Source organism: Eptatretus burgeri, chromosome 10 (genome assembly GCF_056783735.1).
Source record: "Eptatretus burgeri isolate ZD-2024b chromosome 10, Ebu_testis_v1, whole genome shotgun sequence".
NCBI classification, from domain to species: domain Eukaryota; kingdom Metazoa; phylum Chordata; class Myxini; order Myxiniformes; family Myxinidae; genus Eptatretus; species Eptatretus burgeri.
Window position 1 is genome coordinate 67,938,709 of NC_140970.1, and position 16,909 is coordinate 67,955,617.

Below are 16,909 nucleotides of genomic sequence, written 5' to 3' on the forward strand. Positions count from 1 at the left end.
AGTGCCTTCGCTGCATATACTTGCATTCCTTAAATTCGGTTTAAATTTGCTCTTGTGTGCTTCCCTCATTTCCCCCAATATTGTGAATAAATGTCCTATTGTTAAATGTACTCAGCTCATCATGTCATTTCTGCATTGACTGAGCATGTCGTGCGTGTAAGGAATGAGTTGGCCATTGCCAGGGTCACAAGATAATCAGGCTGGCAGAATTCGGCGATGCCCCCACTCGGCTACGCACACTGAACGGGCTCGCTTCCGTACGAGTTCCACCGAGGGTGAAGTACCCTGGTAGCTGGATCACTTGGGTACTTAGGTAAGTTGAAGTTGGCAATTAACCCTACCCCACGTGATCTACCTACCCATTGGCGGATTTCGGTCCAAAAGAACCAGGACCCGTCTTCTCTGGAGAAGTACGATCTATATTCCAGGCGATCGAGCCGAGGCGACCACCGCTCCATCGAAGGTTGTGCTTGTGGCAACGCGCTGGTGGGAAACCACAACAATATGTGTATATGTATATATATATGTACATACATACATATACTGCAGATGATGTAACACTATGGCTGGAAACTACTGAAAGCTGAAGTTTAATTCATTGATTCATTTCGCCACATCACATATCGTCGGAAACTGCCACACACGACACCATTTATGCCCGATCGCCACTGATAACTTCTCGTAAAAGTTGAGCATATTCAACTTTTACAATTGTCTATGAAAAACTAGTTGACGGGCTCGTCAACTGCTGCAAGTGTCACAAGGGTATATAAGATTACGTTAGATTTGAGCATGAATGATCTGTAGTGACATTTTTCTGCAAAGACAGGCAGACACAGACTGATTACAATGGCCTTTCCCATCTCTTCAAGAGCAGGTGAAACTTACAATGAGTAAAGTTTGTGCTGCTCATTCTGCTTTTGCATCAACAAACCACAGTTTGTCGTGCTTTTTGAGATATACCTATCTTTACTGCTCTGATTTTGATTTCTGTTGGAATCACATGTTGACCTTGATTGTTTTGTGAGGAGGTCCTCATCCTCATAGCCATCTGCTATAAAATGGCATTTTTTTCAAATCTTAAGGCTTTTAAAAATTATTATTATTATTATTCCTATTATTATTAGGGTACCATTAGCCTGACAGGCTGTGGTACCCTATTGTTTCTGTTCAGATTATTTGTTGTTTATATTATTAGGGTACCAAACCCACCATGCTGGGTAACATTGTTTTTCTTCTCTTTATTATTTTTAGGGCTTCAAGCAAGTGCTGAAGCCCTATTGAATTCGTTGGTATTATTATTATTATTATTATTATTATTATTATTAACGGCGTTTTTATGTTCTACTGACCGATTTTGTGGCGGATCTGGAGGGAAACTGTCAGATGAAATTCAACGAAACTTTACAGGATTATTACTCACCACCTGAAGTTTATACTATGAAACATTTGATGACGTAGGTCACGTGGTATGGCGGCCATATTGGATTTTATCCAAAACCTAAAAACATCTTCTTCTCCAGAAGGGATAATCAGACAGCCTCAATCTTTTGCACACATTTGCTAAGTAGCTTGGGAATGTAAAGTTGTTAATTTGGTTGAAATCGTTATTTAATTTATATGATTTTAAATGATGCCGATTCGCCTCATTAAATATGCAAAATATGCAAATGAGAGTTGAAAAAATTTAATGACAGATTTAGATAGTACATAAACAGGGGACTCCCAATATATTTATATTATGTCTGTATTTGACCCCAGTGAGCCCCCAGCGCCCCCCAAAGTTGAAAATGACCCATTTTTGAAATGTCATAAAATGAAAACAACGCTTGGAGTAAATTCAATGAAACTTATCAATTTAATTACTCTCCACCTGCAGTTTATACTTTAAAAATTTTGATGACGTAGGTCACGTGGTCTGGCGGCCATATTGGATTTTATCCAAAACCTAAAAACATCTTCTTCTCCAGAAGGGATAATCTGACAGCCTCAATCTTTTGCACACATTTGCTAAGTTCGATGTTAATGTGAATTTGTTAATTTCATCGAAATCGTTAAATAATTAATATGATTTAAAATGATGCCGATTCGCCTCATTAAATATGCAAAATATGCAAATGAGAGTTGAAAAAATGTAATGACAAATTTAGATAGCACATAAACAGGGGACTCCAAATATATTTATATTATGTCTGTATTTGTCCCCAGTGAGCCCCCAGAGCCCCCCAAAGTTGAAAATGACCCATTTTTTTAAATGTCATAAAATAAAAACAACGCTTGGATGAAATTCAATGAAACTTATCCATTTAATAACTCTCCACCTGAAGTTTATACTTTGAAAATTTTGATGACGTAGGTCACGTGGTATGGCGGCCATATTGGATTTTCTCCAAAACCTAAAAACATCTTCTTCTCCAGAAGGGGTAACACGACAGCCTCAAACTTTTGCACACATTTGCAAGGTTCCATTGGAATGTTAAGTTGTTAATTTCATCGAAATCGTTACATAATTTATATGATTAAAATGATGCCGATTCGCCTCATTAAATATGCCAAATATGCAAATGAGAGTTGAAAAAATTTAATGACAGATTCTGATAGGCCTTGAAGAGGGGACTCCAGATATGTTTACGCTATGTCTGTATTTTACCCCAGTGAGGCCCCAGAGCCCCCCAAAGTTTAAAATCACCCATTTTTGACATGTCGTAAAATGAAAACCAAAGAAGATAGACAAAAAGTGACCACAAATTCTGGAAGATATTTTCACGTTCTACAAGTTCGCCATTTACATTAATATGCAAATGTGGAGTTATTGGACTTTTTTGGGGACTTGAAAATTTGTCCAGCCTCGATTTGTCCAATGTGAAGTTTCTTTCTCTATCATGTATTGCTATGGGCTTTTCAATCCTTCATCGATATAACTTGAGGGACCCCGTAGCTGGGCCACATTGCAGACTTGAACTAACTTTCTAACTCGGAAAACCCATATCATGTGACAGGGTGATGGTGTTGAAATTTGTTAAAATGGAGGCACGCCTTGAAGCCCGGGATTACTGGTTTACCAGTTTTAATTATTATTATTATTGTTCCATCATATTGGATTGAAGAAAAATATTAAATAATGTTTTCTCTGGAACCACTTATCCTATCAAAGCGAAATTTTGCAACTATCTTACGCCATGGCTGTATATACGGTAAAATTGTCAAGTCGCATGGTTTGGTGGCCATCTTGGATAGAACAACGCACCTTATCCGATTAACAAACTTCACAAGCATGAATCCCTATCCCATTCGTCAGAATATATATTTATGATGTCAGAGGTCATGTGGTTAGTCAGCCATATTGGATTGAAAAATTAAAAAATATATAAAATCTTCTCTGAAACGGCTGAACAGATTGAGGGGAAACTGTTCCCTCAGACATGCTTGAACAAGTTTGTTAATTTCTTATCGGTCACTTGGTTTGGTGGTCGTATTGAATTTATCCTAAAATCTTCAGAACTGGTCAGATCGAGGAGAAACTTCAAAAACATATTCTCCAAGAATAGTGGATATAAGTTTGTTCATGAATAATTGCTCGGTCACCTTGTTTGGCAGCCATATTGGATTTAAGAATAATATTAAATATTGTTTTCTCTGGAACCACTTATCCTATGGAAGCGAAACTTTGCAATGCCGTGGCTGCATGTAGGGTAAAAATTGGAGGGGGGCGTGTGTGGGGGAGGTGTGTGGGTGTGCTTGGTGGGGGGGGTGTGGAGGGAGGTGTGTGTGGGGGGTGCGTGTTGTGTGTGGGGGGGTGCGTGTGTTGTGTGTGGGGGGGTGCGTGTGTTGTGTGTGGGGGGGTGCGTGTGTTGTGTGGGGGGGTGCATGTGTTGTGTGGGGGGTGCGTGTGTTGTGTGGGGGGGTGCGTGTGTTGTGTGGGGGGTGCGTGTGTTGTGTGGGGGGTGCGTGTGTTGTGTGGGGGGGTGCGTGTGTTGTGTGGGGGGTGCGTGTGTTGTGTGGGGGGTGCGTGTGTTGTGTGGGGGGGTGCGTGTGTTGTGTGGGGGGGGGTGCGTGTGTTGTGTGGGGGGTGCGTGTGTTGTGTGGGGGGGTGCGTGTGTTGTGTGGGGGGGTGCGTGTGTTGTGTGGGGGGGGTGCGTGTGTTGTGTGGGGGGGTGCGTGTGTTGTGTGGGGGGGGATGCGTGTGTTGTGTGGGGGCGGTGCGTGTGTTGTGTGGGGGCGGTGCGTGTGTTGTGTGGGGGGGTGCGTGTGTTGTGTGGGGGGGGGTGCGTGTGTTGTGTGGGGGGAGTGCGTGTGTTGTGTGGGGGGGTGCGTGTGTTGTGTGGGGGGGGTGCGTGTGTTGTGTGGGGGGGTGCGTGTGTTGTGTGGGGGGGTGCGTGTGTTGTGTGGGGTGGGGTGCGTGTGTTGTGTGGGGTGGGGTGCGTGTGTTGTGTGGGGTGGGGTGCGTGTGTTGTGTGGGGTGGGGTGCGTGTGTTGTGTGGGGTGGGGTGCGTGTGTTGTGTGGGGTGGGGTGCGTGTGTTGTGTGGGGGGGTGCGTGTGTTGTGTGGGGGGTGCGTGTGTTGTGTGGGGGGGTGCGTGTGTTGTGTGGGGGGGTGCGTGTGTTGTGTGGGGGGTGCGTGTGTTGTGTGGGGGGGTGCGTGTGTTGTGTGGGGGGTGCGTGTGTTGTGTGGGGGGTGCGTGTTGTGGGGGGGGGGTGCGTGTTGTGGGGGGGTGCGTGTTGTGTGGGGGGGTGCGTGTTGTGTGGGGGGTGCGTGTGTTGTGTGGGGGGGGTGCGTGTGTTGTGTGGGGGGTGCGTGTGTTGTGTGTGGGGGGGTGCGTGTGTTGTGTGTGGGGGGGTGCGTGTGTTGTGTGTGGGGGGGGGTGCGTGTGTTGTGTGGGGGGGGGTGCGTGTGTTGTGTGGGGAGGGTGCGTGTGTTGTGTGGGGGAGGGTGCGTGTGTTGTGTGGGGAGGGTGCGTGTGTTGTGTGGGGAGGGTGCGTGTGTTGTGTGGGGAGGGTGCGTGTGTTGTGTGGGGGAGGGTGCGTGTGTTGTGTGGGGGAGGGTGCGTGTGTTGTGTGGGGGAGGGTGCGTGTGTTGTGTGGGGGAGGGTGCGTGTGTTGTGTGGGGGAGGGTGCGTGTGTTGTGTGGGGGAGGGTGCGTGTGTTGTGTGGGGGGGTGCGTGTGTTGTGTGGGGGGGGTGCGTGTGTTGTGTGGGGGGTGCGTGTGTTGTGTGGGGGGGTGCGTGTGTTGTGTGGGGGGTGCGTGTGTTGTGTGGGGGGGGTGCGTGTGTTGTGTGGGGGGGTGCGTGTGTTGTGTGGGGGGGTGCGTGTGTTGTGTGGGGGGGGTGCGTGTGTTGTGTGGGGGGGGGTGCGTGTGTTGTGTGGGGGGGGGTGCGTGTGTTGTGTGGGGGTGGGGTGCGTGTGTTGTGTGGGGGGTGGGGTGCGTGTGTTGTGTGGGGGTGGGGTGCGTGTGTTGTGTGGGGGTGGGGTGCGTGTGTTGTGTGGGGGGTGGGGTGCATGTGTTGTGTGGGGGGTGGGGTGCGTGTGTTGTGTGGGGGGTGGGGTGCGTGTGTTGTGTGGGGGGTGGGGTGCGTGTGTTGTGTGGGGGGTGCGTGTGTTGTGTGGGGGGTGCGTGTGTTGTGTGGGGGGGTGCGTGTGTTGTGTGGGGGGGGTGCGTGTGTTGTGTGGGGGGGGCGGTTGGGGGTGTGGGTGTGTGCGTTGGTGGGGCTTCGTCTTACTTGGGGGAGTTCCGGTGTAACCTGTGGACCCACGGTAACATTTCCCGCCCATTATTACTTTGTGTTCAGTTAATTTAAACACAATTTCAATTCATACCGACGATGTCCCCAGGAAAAAGGGCTAACTGCATACGTAATAGATTGAACACTTCGTATCGAAGCCGGACGTCTTGGTACATCAGTGCTCGTAGTTATAAAGTAACAGTTATAGTTATTTGTTGTTCTTTGTCCCATTTTGGGCCTTTTTTTTTTTTTTTGCTCGATTTCCTTAAACGTGTTTTCTCAGCAACAGTTGTCCGATTGACACAATTTTAACCACTGGTGCGACTTCTCATGCAGAATTTTTTAAATTATTATTAGGACATCATAGTGCACGCCAAGTGGCAGCCATGTTGGAAAAATTTTGGACATCATCTTCTCTGGAACCGCTCACTGGAAAAAATTGAAACATGACTCATTGCCAACATCTCCACCACGACTATAAGTGGTGTTAACCATGACGTCATCGGTGAAGTGTCCTGGTGAAAACTCGACATGTAGATCGCTGCATCTCTTCAGTATGAAAATTTCTGAGGTTCATCTCAGGATGTCAACACAAAAAATTGACGTCACGTGGTTTGGCAGCCATATTGTTTTTTTCTAAAAAAGGAAAAAATTCTTCCTCCAGAACTGCCTTAGAGATTGAAGTGAAACTGCACACAAATAATGGACTAGCCATGCTGAATAAAATTTAACTATGATGTCATAGGTCACATGGTCTGACAGCCATCTTGGATTTACCATAAAACCTTCAAAATTCTTCTCCAGAATGTCTGAACAGATTGAGGGGACACTTCAAGCATGTTCCTCATGACTTGGTAAAAACGAGGGTCGTAAAGAATAATAGGTCACGTGGTTTGCCGGCCATATTGGATTGAAGAAAAATGTTAAACTTTTTTCTGGAACCGCTTATCCAATTGAAGTGAAATTTGGCAAATATCTACCACCATTGCTGCATACACTGAAAATGATGGTCATAAGGTCACGTGTGGCAGCTATATTGGATAGAAAAACGAACCTTATCCGGTCAAGAGAAAACTTCACACACGTGATCCTTTACCCAATCATGGGCAGAGTGGAAATTTTCATTGCCTTTGGTCACGTGGTGTGGCAGCCATGTTCGTTTTGAAACCAAAACTTTCAAACCTGTTTTCTCCACCGGTAGAATACATCAATATGCATCACATTACATTACACGGAGCAAGGGGACTGGATCATAACTGCAAAGTTTCATATCGATAGCTAAAGTGATTTCCGAAATATAATTATTTTTATTTATTTTTCAATAAAACCAATGTGGCTGCCAAACTACATAACTGATGTCATTGTTAAATAAAATATATGCAGCAAGGGTCATGGATCATACCGACAAGGTCCAGTATTGATTGGTTATTCGGTTTCAGAGAAATAATTACTTTATCATATTCAATAAATATCTTGTACACTGCATGGAGCTGTTCGTATCTGTGTATGGATTGGTCACAAACACCGCTTTTTAACTAGGCCACGCTATTCCCTCCAGCCGCCCAGAAATCACGGCTATATTTTTTTTTCACTTCTCATCGCTCAACATTGTTTATACAGGGCATGTATTGTATGCCTCGTATTGGCTTAATGGTTAGGGTGGTGGGCTTTGGATCCTCGGGTCCTGAGTTCAAATCCCGCTCAGCTGTTGAATTAATACCAGGTGGAGTTAACATGACCTGCCATCCTTCCGAGGTTGGCAAAATGAGTGCCAGCATGCTGGTATCCTCTGTCGGAGTGGCGACCCGTCCAGGATTGTGCCCAATAGCCAAGGAGACTGCTTAAGCCGCACCAATGCTCTGCACAGAGTATGGTCCCATCCTCCTCCCCATGTACTGTCCATTTGTAGACTCAGCAACCCATCTTCTATTCTGGAATAAAGATACCATTTTGAGGAAAGAAATGTACAATTTGATGACTCCTTAAACAAGGTAATGCATGTTTTGTTTCTAACAATCACGGCATCGGTCTAATTGTACACCACCCAATGAGGGTACGTTAATTTTCATATTATGCAGAGGAAAGAAAATCGTGATCTTTCATTAAAAATGCTTTTCGTTTTTGCCCCAATTTTAAAAGCTTTATGAACTAGCTAATGGATATGTAATGCACATGTGTGAAGTGAATAAACATTAACATCGGCTTGGCCGTGAAAGTTTAAAATACACCACCCAATGAAGGTACGTGAATTCTCATGTTGTGCAGAGGAAAGAAAACCGTGCTCTTTCGTTAATAAAATTTTCCTTCGGGAGCCGATAACAAAAGCCTGACATGCTGCAAGATGTGAGTGCTGCTCGCAGAACCCTGGAATTTTTTCCCCCAGGAGCTGATGACAAAGGCCCAACATGCTGTGAGATGCATGTGGTTTTTGTGGGACCGCTGGCGGACAGCTTGTGTGCATGGAAGGAGTGCAAGTGAACGTGGGAAAATTGCGTGGTATGAGAGCAAGGGAGAAAAAACTGGAGTGGATCGTGAGGGCGAACGGGTGGGAAGGACTGCTAGGCAGCTGGAGTGTGTGTTTGACATGGAGTGAGCGTGGGAAAACTGCGTGGTATAAATGAGCAAAGTAGAAAGGAAGCTGTGGAGTGGATCGTGAGTGGTGTGCAAAACAGTGGGATAGCTCATGTGCAGAAGTGGTGTGAAATCCATGGGACGTGTCTGGAGATGGTTGTGGAAAGTCCCACACTGCAAAAGTGGTCATGGCAAAGCTTGTGGGGGCAACAGTCTACGAGTGACATCTGTGGGGGATCCCTTTCATCTCTACTCCCTTTCAAAGTGAGGGTCATGCGACCGATCGAGTGGGGTTGTATCGATGTGTGGGGGGGGGGGAGTTTGTGTGTGTGTGGGGAGAGGGGAAATGGTACCCGGCCATAACTGTTCGCAGTTATTATTATTATTATTACCCTCGCCAAAGGAGAGGGTATTGCATTTTGGTCCGTTTTTGTCTCTGTTCGCACAGAACTTTCATGTTTTTTCCTGCAACCGCTTGTCGGATTGAATGAAATTTTCACCCTTGGTGCGACTACTCATGTACAATGTTTTAATGATAATTATGGTGTCGTAGGTCAGGTGGTGTGGCAGCCATATTGGAAAAAACTTTGGACCTCTATCTGAAACCGCACCAAGGAAAAAATTGAAACTTGGCACATAGCAAGTGCTCATGGGGAATAAGTTAGATTTTTTTTTTTTGAATGAGGTCATAGGTGTCCTCATTATGACGTCATAATTGCATATGTGGAACGCCACATCTGATCAGTGTAAATTTTTTTTAGGGTCGTTTAGGGATAAAATGGGCCACAGAAAAAAATTTCATTATGCCATCGGTCGTGTTTTTATTCAGCAACCATATTGTTTAAAAATAAAAATAAAACCTTCAAAAATCTTCTCTGAAGTGGCTGAACAAATTGAGGCAAAACTTTACACGTATGACCTCCTGTCCATGAGGAACAAAAGGTTCACACATGCTATCAAGTCACATGGTTGGCAGCCATATTACCCTAAAACCTGTAAAAAAAAAATGCACCACTCAAAAGAAGTCCTGGTTTGGGTCTGCAGTCTTCACTTGATCTTCTTGTTTTATACATGTTCTTGGCTTGTGGAAGAGCTATGATGCAGAACAAAATCAGAACACAATATAGGGAACAGCAGGAAAAAGGGCTTGGTATATTTTTAGTGACTGCATCGACATTAGAAAATCGTCGACTCGGTTCAGCTAGTAATGAGTTCATATTGAGTCTTAGCAACTGAATGACTGCAAAATAGGCTGACCAAAAATGCAACTAATGGTTTTGACCGACTTTCGCATAATAACAGTAACATGACATGCAAGCGATTTTTTTTTTTTTTATTTTTTTATTTTTTTTTTTTTTATTTTTTTTTTTTTCCAAGATGGCATGATATTTGGTCACACTTCATGCCATTCATCTCGTTAGTCATGGTTTCAAAAGGTTTAGAGTCCTGATGTTTCTGCACGTTACGAAGCATATGATCACAACCAAATCTTTTAAAATACCTGAACAGTGGCTGAATTGTATCAATACTTGCATGTGAAGGCAGTGTTTCCACACACATTTTCCCTCTTCAGCGATGCATGCAACTACTGGAGCCAGCAAGCAAAAACAAGTTTTGTTCACTCTTTTTATTTATATATTTATTTATCCTGTTTTTTGTTTTTTTTTGATATTTGAAAATCTAGAGCATTGTAAACTCGTGACTGTGTATATATACCGTACTTTCTCAGTTTCACTTGTTCATTTATAACTTTATATAGTACAACAGAACTTTCCACTTTCTTTCTGGTAGACAAGCACATGTTTACAATGAACACCTTTTTGTCACATTGAAAAACCTCCCAAACATCATCCTCCCAGGAAGCTCTCCTTTCCTCAGCACTTTTTAATCTTTCTCCATGACATTCCAGAACCTCATCCTTGTGTGATAATCCTTACCTGTGCAGATGACCTTGCCTGAACAGCAAACGATCCACACAATAAATACAACCACTTGCTTACTCCAGCAATACATAAACAATTTCAACACTGGCTCAAATTTCACAGCCCAACTAAACCAACAATCCCTCTTCCAGCACCAGAAAAACGTTGCTCCAACTGCCATTCACTGACTCCCCCTAAATAAAAATTACAAAATACTTGGTATCACGCTTGCTCCCCACATGACCTTCAGTCAACACTTACAACAAACTTTAGCTGAAGTCGTCTGAAAACGCAGCATACGAAAAGCATTAACCAGTGCCAAGTATGTTCAACAAAAATAATCTACAAACTGTTTATCTGAACCACTATTAACTATGCCAGCCCAAGTTTAGCACCTACCATATCCAAATCAAAAGGTGCTTAAACTTCCAATCATATGAAACAAAGCAATCAGAATTGCAGGCTGCCACTTATCCAACCACCCACCCTCTCAGACACAAAAAGATCTCACCAACAACTTCCTATAACATATTTTCAAATGTGCTACCTCCACCTTTATACATCTCGGAAAAGCTATCACAATTGCATTGCCACCATTGCTTTGCAAAAACGGCATAACAATAAAATATTCAACAAAACACATCCCATGATTCATCTCTTCATCTTAACAAACCTTCCCATGCTCCTCCAGAGTAACATTACCTAGATTTTGTTCCAGTTACCACCCCGCACTGAAAATCTATCAACACAAACTTGATTCAACTCAGGACTCATTCTGCTGGTGCTGTCACCTTGAACTTGAAACTACACACCATGTAATTGCAACTTGCCATCAACTTGGACAAAACATTATTTAACTTATCTGTGGAAATCTGTCCCGTCAAAGTGGCCGGCTTCCTTGGGGCTGTGGTCTCGTGAGGCTACTGATGATGATGAAGTTTCCACTCGTAAAATTTGCAGCATTTGCCTCTAGATTTGTCAATGTTTAGATTTATTTGCTGTACCTCAACATGAAAATGGCATGTATATAGCAACAGAGTTAAATAAATAAATATATATATAATATATATATATATATATTGCAGCAATTTTTTTTAAAGATAAACTTATTTTAATGCAGGAAGCATTTCACCAGTTTTTGATTTGTCGACTCATTATTTTGTAAATTTTACTTTACTTGTTTATCTTACCCTGAGGGTCTTGTTCAGCTCTCTACCTTTAAACAAAATTTCTAAAAAGTCTTTTGTCATGAAACTATTTCATTTTTATACCATGCATAATAGAAGCCCATAAGTATAATTTTAAACCAGAACTATTGATATTGAATGTTTTATTTTGTTTCAATTTAATTTTTTTTTTGTTTTTGTTTTCTTGCAGTAAAAAAGGCTTCTGTGTGCGCTCCTTTGGAACAGGCACACATGTGAAGCTTCCTGGACCTTCTCCAGACAAGCCCAACATTTATGACTTCAAGACTACATACCAGCAAATGTACAATGACCTCGAGTCAAAAGATAAAGAACTGTATCCATCTGTCATACCTGAACCTGTGTCAGTCAGATCGGGGTGTTCTGCGAGTGATTTCGTTTATTTCCTCAAGTTCTTTGCTGCAGGTTCTTGTAGTTAGTTTTTAATGCTCATTTCATCCAAAGAGTACGGGCCATTTTGACTTTCCAAGAGTCTCTTGGTACAAGTAGCTTATCTTAAATGAGTTGACAGATTTGCCTACCTTGACGCAAACTTTTATATATATTTTTTTAACCACAATTTTCTATGTGCGACGATCCATCATTTTGTAGAATGATGGTGCAATTTGCATAAAAAAATAAAAACCCCCCACAAATATACATAATTGATATCTGATTTGAGTGATTGATTAGTTTTCAAAAAGATTTGCAGAAGGTTCCAGAAAATTAAATTTGACATGGCACCTGAGATTTAAGGTTGTTATCAAAGTTTGGTAGGATGGTAATTCCTCCTTTTAACGTGGTAGATGCGTTTCTGAAAAGTACCGTGTTCAGTGAAATCATGTCTCAAAACAATTTTCCCATTATAAATAATTTAAAAGGTTTGATGGGGAGTGGCATTTTTTTCAATTACATTTTTTTAATTTTTTTTTTGCAACTTGCTTTGATTTTCTTGGCATTTGCACGAATTGTCTTTAATGTGGATTCGGTAAGACCAAGAGCATGTCCTGTGCCCACAACACATTCACCTTTTTCATATCGTTCTAATACTTCTAATTTAACATCGAAGATCCAACAAAATCGATTTCCTTGTTTTTTGTTTTTTTCCTTGCTCATAGAAGCACTATTCTCAATGGTTGGTCACTTACCACTTGTGATTTTGATGGATGGCACCGATAAATCCCGATTAAAAAGTCACGATGGTCGAGGACATGTCACACAGGAAGTTGGCATGGCAACGATCTGAGATGAGTTGGATCGTTCTATGCAGCACAAGAAAGTTTGTCAACCGCCGCTCAGAAACCGCATTAGGAATGTGCAAAAAATGTTAGCTAATAGAAAAACTGTTATAGCAAAATCGCATTATGTGAAATGGTGTATTTGTATTAGTTGGAGACCCTAAAAAGCCAAACCTTTTTGTTGTAAAGTCAAGTGAGTAAAATCGTAAACAAAATATTGAATCTTGCACAGAGTGAAAAAAAAATTATACACATTTTAAACTGGAGGTAGGTATGTCCAGACTCAACTTGAATGCTTTGGAAACCAAAACAAAAGCGGGGACATTTGGATTTTACACTGTTTTGGACGAACACTTTGGCTTTAATTACGATGAATATATTTCTGATAACCATTTCGAAAAACCAAATAAATTTGCCGAAAGTATTACCTCCACATGATTCTAAAAGGCGTATCAAAGTAGTTGACTTTCGGAAGGGTGGACTCCAGGTAAGTTGTATAAAACTACCTAGTGATGTTCCCTCTAGGTATGGAATTCATTTGCAACACCATAATTATTTGATTCATTTTGTTGACTTTTAAGGATAGTTTATGTAGGAAAGAAATAAACATTCACCTTGAAATTTGCTACATTATTGTGCTTTAATGAAAATTCCAACTATTTAGGCACTTTTTTTACTGGGTACTGCAGTTTAAAAGTGGGAAAAAGTTGTCAGTTTGGAAAACTGAAGAATATTGATTATTTTTCTGTCTGTAAAGAATGCAGTCATTTGTTGACTGCCTGCATGCTCATTACAAAGGTACCTGATATTTGAGCATCTATCTTTTGGTACAGTCTTGAGATTTTGTGCAGAATAAATTTGTTTGTCCTTTCACACTGGGATTCTTGTATCCAGTTAAATACATTTTGTTTCCATTTTTGCAGTAACCATCCATTTTGAGACAACCAGGTGAGATTGGATCATCATCCCCCATTGATTGGATCAATTGCTTTATTCTTGCAATTAGGCCTGCAGACTACTTCTGAACATTTCGTGGAAATTTGAAAAACTATCCTGAAAGAAGAAACTATTTTGACAACTTTAGGTGCTGATAAATAATGTTTAAGGCGAGGAAGAATAAACTGCGGTACCGATTTCTAAATCAGAATGGCTTGAAGACCTCGAGGAGATTATATTTTGGACCATCAGAGATGCTCAGGACCAGGTTAACAGAGTTTGGCAAAAAAGAAAATGTAATAGGTAATAGTTGTGCTCACGTAACAGCATTCATTAAATTGTGTTTCGGACCTCCAGCAATACGAGATTTCTGAATAAACATTATTTCCATTTTCCGTGAAAGTTTCATAATTTGGAAGCGCCATGATTTCACATCTTGCAATGTCATGCAATTCTTTTCAACAGGTTTATTTTAAAACCACCTTTGTATTTACCAAAGCTCAGTCTTTTAGGTCAGACTAGATTCTGTGGTTTCTGTCTTCTCCCTTCTGTTTTCTGTCTTTCTTTTTCCATGCTTTGTGCACCTCCTCCCAGGTTTCTACAAGGTGCATGCTGTCCATCAACAACCCCTTCTGGTGAAACTCCCAAAATGCAGAATAACTGCTTATCTCCACTCTTTTGTTCCTGGGGGTTTTTTTGTCCCCCCCCCCCATCCCCTACCTGCAGAACCATCTTCCACATTCTCTTCAATCTTATTCTTACCACCAGGTCTTCATTACAGTTTTTCACCACCATCTCAGATCACCCCCCATCCAAAACTATGATCTTTTATACACCTATTAACCACACCACCACCACCCTCCCCCTCCTCCTTCCCCAACCTCCTCCCAAATTTCATTTTTCCCTTCCTGAGAGTTAATTTCTGTATCCATCTAGTCCACCTGGGTGTCCTACCCTATCCCTTTCTTCCCACATCCCTCATTTTCCCAACCCTCTATTTTGTCCCTCATCTCTGCTGTTGGCGTGCTTCCTTTTGTTCTGTTACGTCCTGATTCAGTCCATGTTCTAGCTCCTCCATGAGCTTAGACTTTTTATAAAACATTCCTTGTAAACAGCATCAAGCTCATGCATATTTGAGGCTTCAAAATGAAATGCTTTTCTATAATTGCGAAAATTGAGAAGCATTTTGAAAGCAATAAATAACTTGCATTCAAGTCACTCAAGTTTGACTTATGTTGTGTGTCTGTTTTAAGTCGAGTCATTGTGTGTCAAGTTTAACATGTATTTACGTGGCTCTCAAAACATCACCTCTTGTATAGCCGTTTCTGCTTGATTATTTGGAGGAGGGTGGTGAAACAAATAATTGTTCTGAGTCGGGTTATCTGATGTAAATAATGTCTTTGTAAGTTTACTGTGGAGGGGGGGGGGGGTGGGAGAGGAAATCGTGCCTGCTTATTCAGGTAAGTTGCCTTTGTCACTATGATATGCAGTAGTGTGTTACATAGGTTTTCACAAAATGTAGCACTTTGGAGTTTTGAAAATACTGATGGGAGTAGTTGTGAAAGGTGAAGATGAAATGGCATCCCAGCTCTGCATCCGAGCGAGAGAAATTTCAATGATGCACGATGCAAATGGATGGTAAGTTGAGGGTGGCAGTGGTAAACTGTGCATGTACATCCTTTTAGATTGATTCCCATTCTGTCCACCAGGAGCCTGGTAGTGGATTAAGCCCACAGTTTGTCATGTGCCATGTGAAACTTTTGGAGTCATGACTAGATGTTGAAGTAATTTTGGTTGTTCGTATTTGGAAGCCAGCTTGTTGGTGTCTTAAAAGGTCCATAAAGAAGTCCAGGGTGATTTTCTACTTCAGTGGGGTGAAAATGTCCATATATATTGTTCAAATTTCGATGACCAGACAAATGTGAATAGTTTTCGCTCAGACATTGCTGTTTGAGTCAACTCTTGAATCCATGGAGTGAGATATATATATATATATATATATATATATATATATATATATATATATATATATATATATATATATATATATATATATATATATATATATATATATATATATATATATATATATATATCTCTTCTTCTTTCGGATGCTCCCGTTCAGGGTCGCCACAGCGGATCATCCGTATGATCCGCATAGTGATTTGGCACATGTTTTACGTCGGATGCCCTTCCTGACGCAACCCTGGTCGCCTCTTACGACACAGGGATATGGTACACATATTTTAACCGGGGTATACACTGGCCCAGTATACTGGTACTCATTTCGCCGACCTCGGAAGGATGACAGGCTGAGCCAACCCCCTGGTGTATTAATTCAGTGGCCCAACGGGGCTTGAACTCAGGACCTTTTGGATCCCAAGCCACTGCCCTTACCACTGCGCCAACACCAGGCTCATATATATGTATTTCTGTAATATATATATATTTATTTATTATATATATATATATATATATATATATATATATATATATATATATATATATATATATATATATATATATATATATATATATATATATATATATATTAGTAAATAGCAGAGGTTCAGTGTCTGGAATTTCAAGGCCTTGACATCAGCCATGACCTTTCCTGGCCTGACCACTTGGCAAAGCTTGCCTCCAGTCATTAGCAGACTGGGCATCTTTTGTCGATCCAAGTATTTATTTGTCCGTAGCTCAATGTGGCACTGCTCTCCACGAAAGGTGGCGTCCTCTTATCACATCTGTCTCCTGGATTCTGTGGAATCTAAAGCTCTCAAAATCATTGCAGTCTTCTACAATGAGGTTGAAACACAGGGTCTGTTGCTCCCACATCACAAGCAGGTCAGTGGTTTTTTTCAATAATTCTCCCTCTACTCTGTCCTCCAACCCTCCCTCTTTATTCCAGAATGCATGTGTTCTTCCAGTAATCCCCCTCCTGGTTAAATTTTCAAAATTGAGGCTGACTGCACACCTCAACTCTCTTCCTCACTTCTCCCACCTTCCATAAGCTGTCCAAGGCTTCAAGCAAGCAGTGTACCGCCATCTTTTGTCATCTTCAATTCTGTCCCATTTTTATTACTCCCGTTTTGTTTGCTAGTTGCACCATTCCCCTCCCCCCCCCACTCTTTTTTTTCTTGTTCCTGTTCATTCACTTCATGTTTGTCCCACTGTCAGTTTTACCTTGCTCTTCCAGCTTTGTTATAAAGTTAAGGGAGGCCCAGATACCATTGTCATCATTGGTTCATATTCGTGGGGCAGTTAAATAATGATATTTGAATAGGGAAGAGGATTATTAAAATTGATGCAAGCATGAAACTTGACAAGGCTATCCTC

The 16,909-nt window shown here is 41.9% G+C and overlaps 1 protein-coding gene across 1 annotated transcript in view; it reads left to right on the forward strand.

Moving 5' to 3' along the window:
- The window catches only part of LOC147018772 (RNA polymerase II subunit A C-terminal domain phosphatase SSU72-like), a 76,449-nt gene that overhangs the window by 22,417 nt on the left and 37,123 nt on the right, over window positions 1-16,909 (forward strand). The window contains exon 2 of the mRNA XM_085898818.1: window positions 11,590-11,733. Coding sequence (XP_085754944.1) covers window positions 11,590-11,733 — 144 coding nt within the window. The remainder of the gene's footprint in view (window positions 1-11,589; window positions 11,734-16,909) is intronic.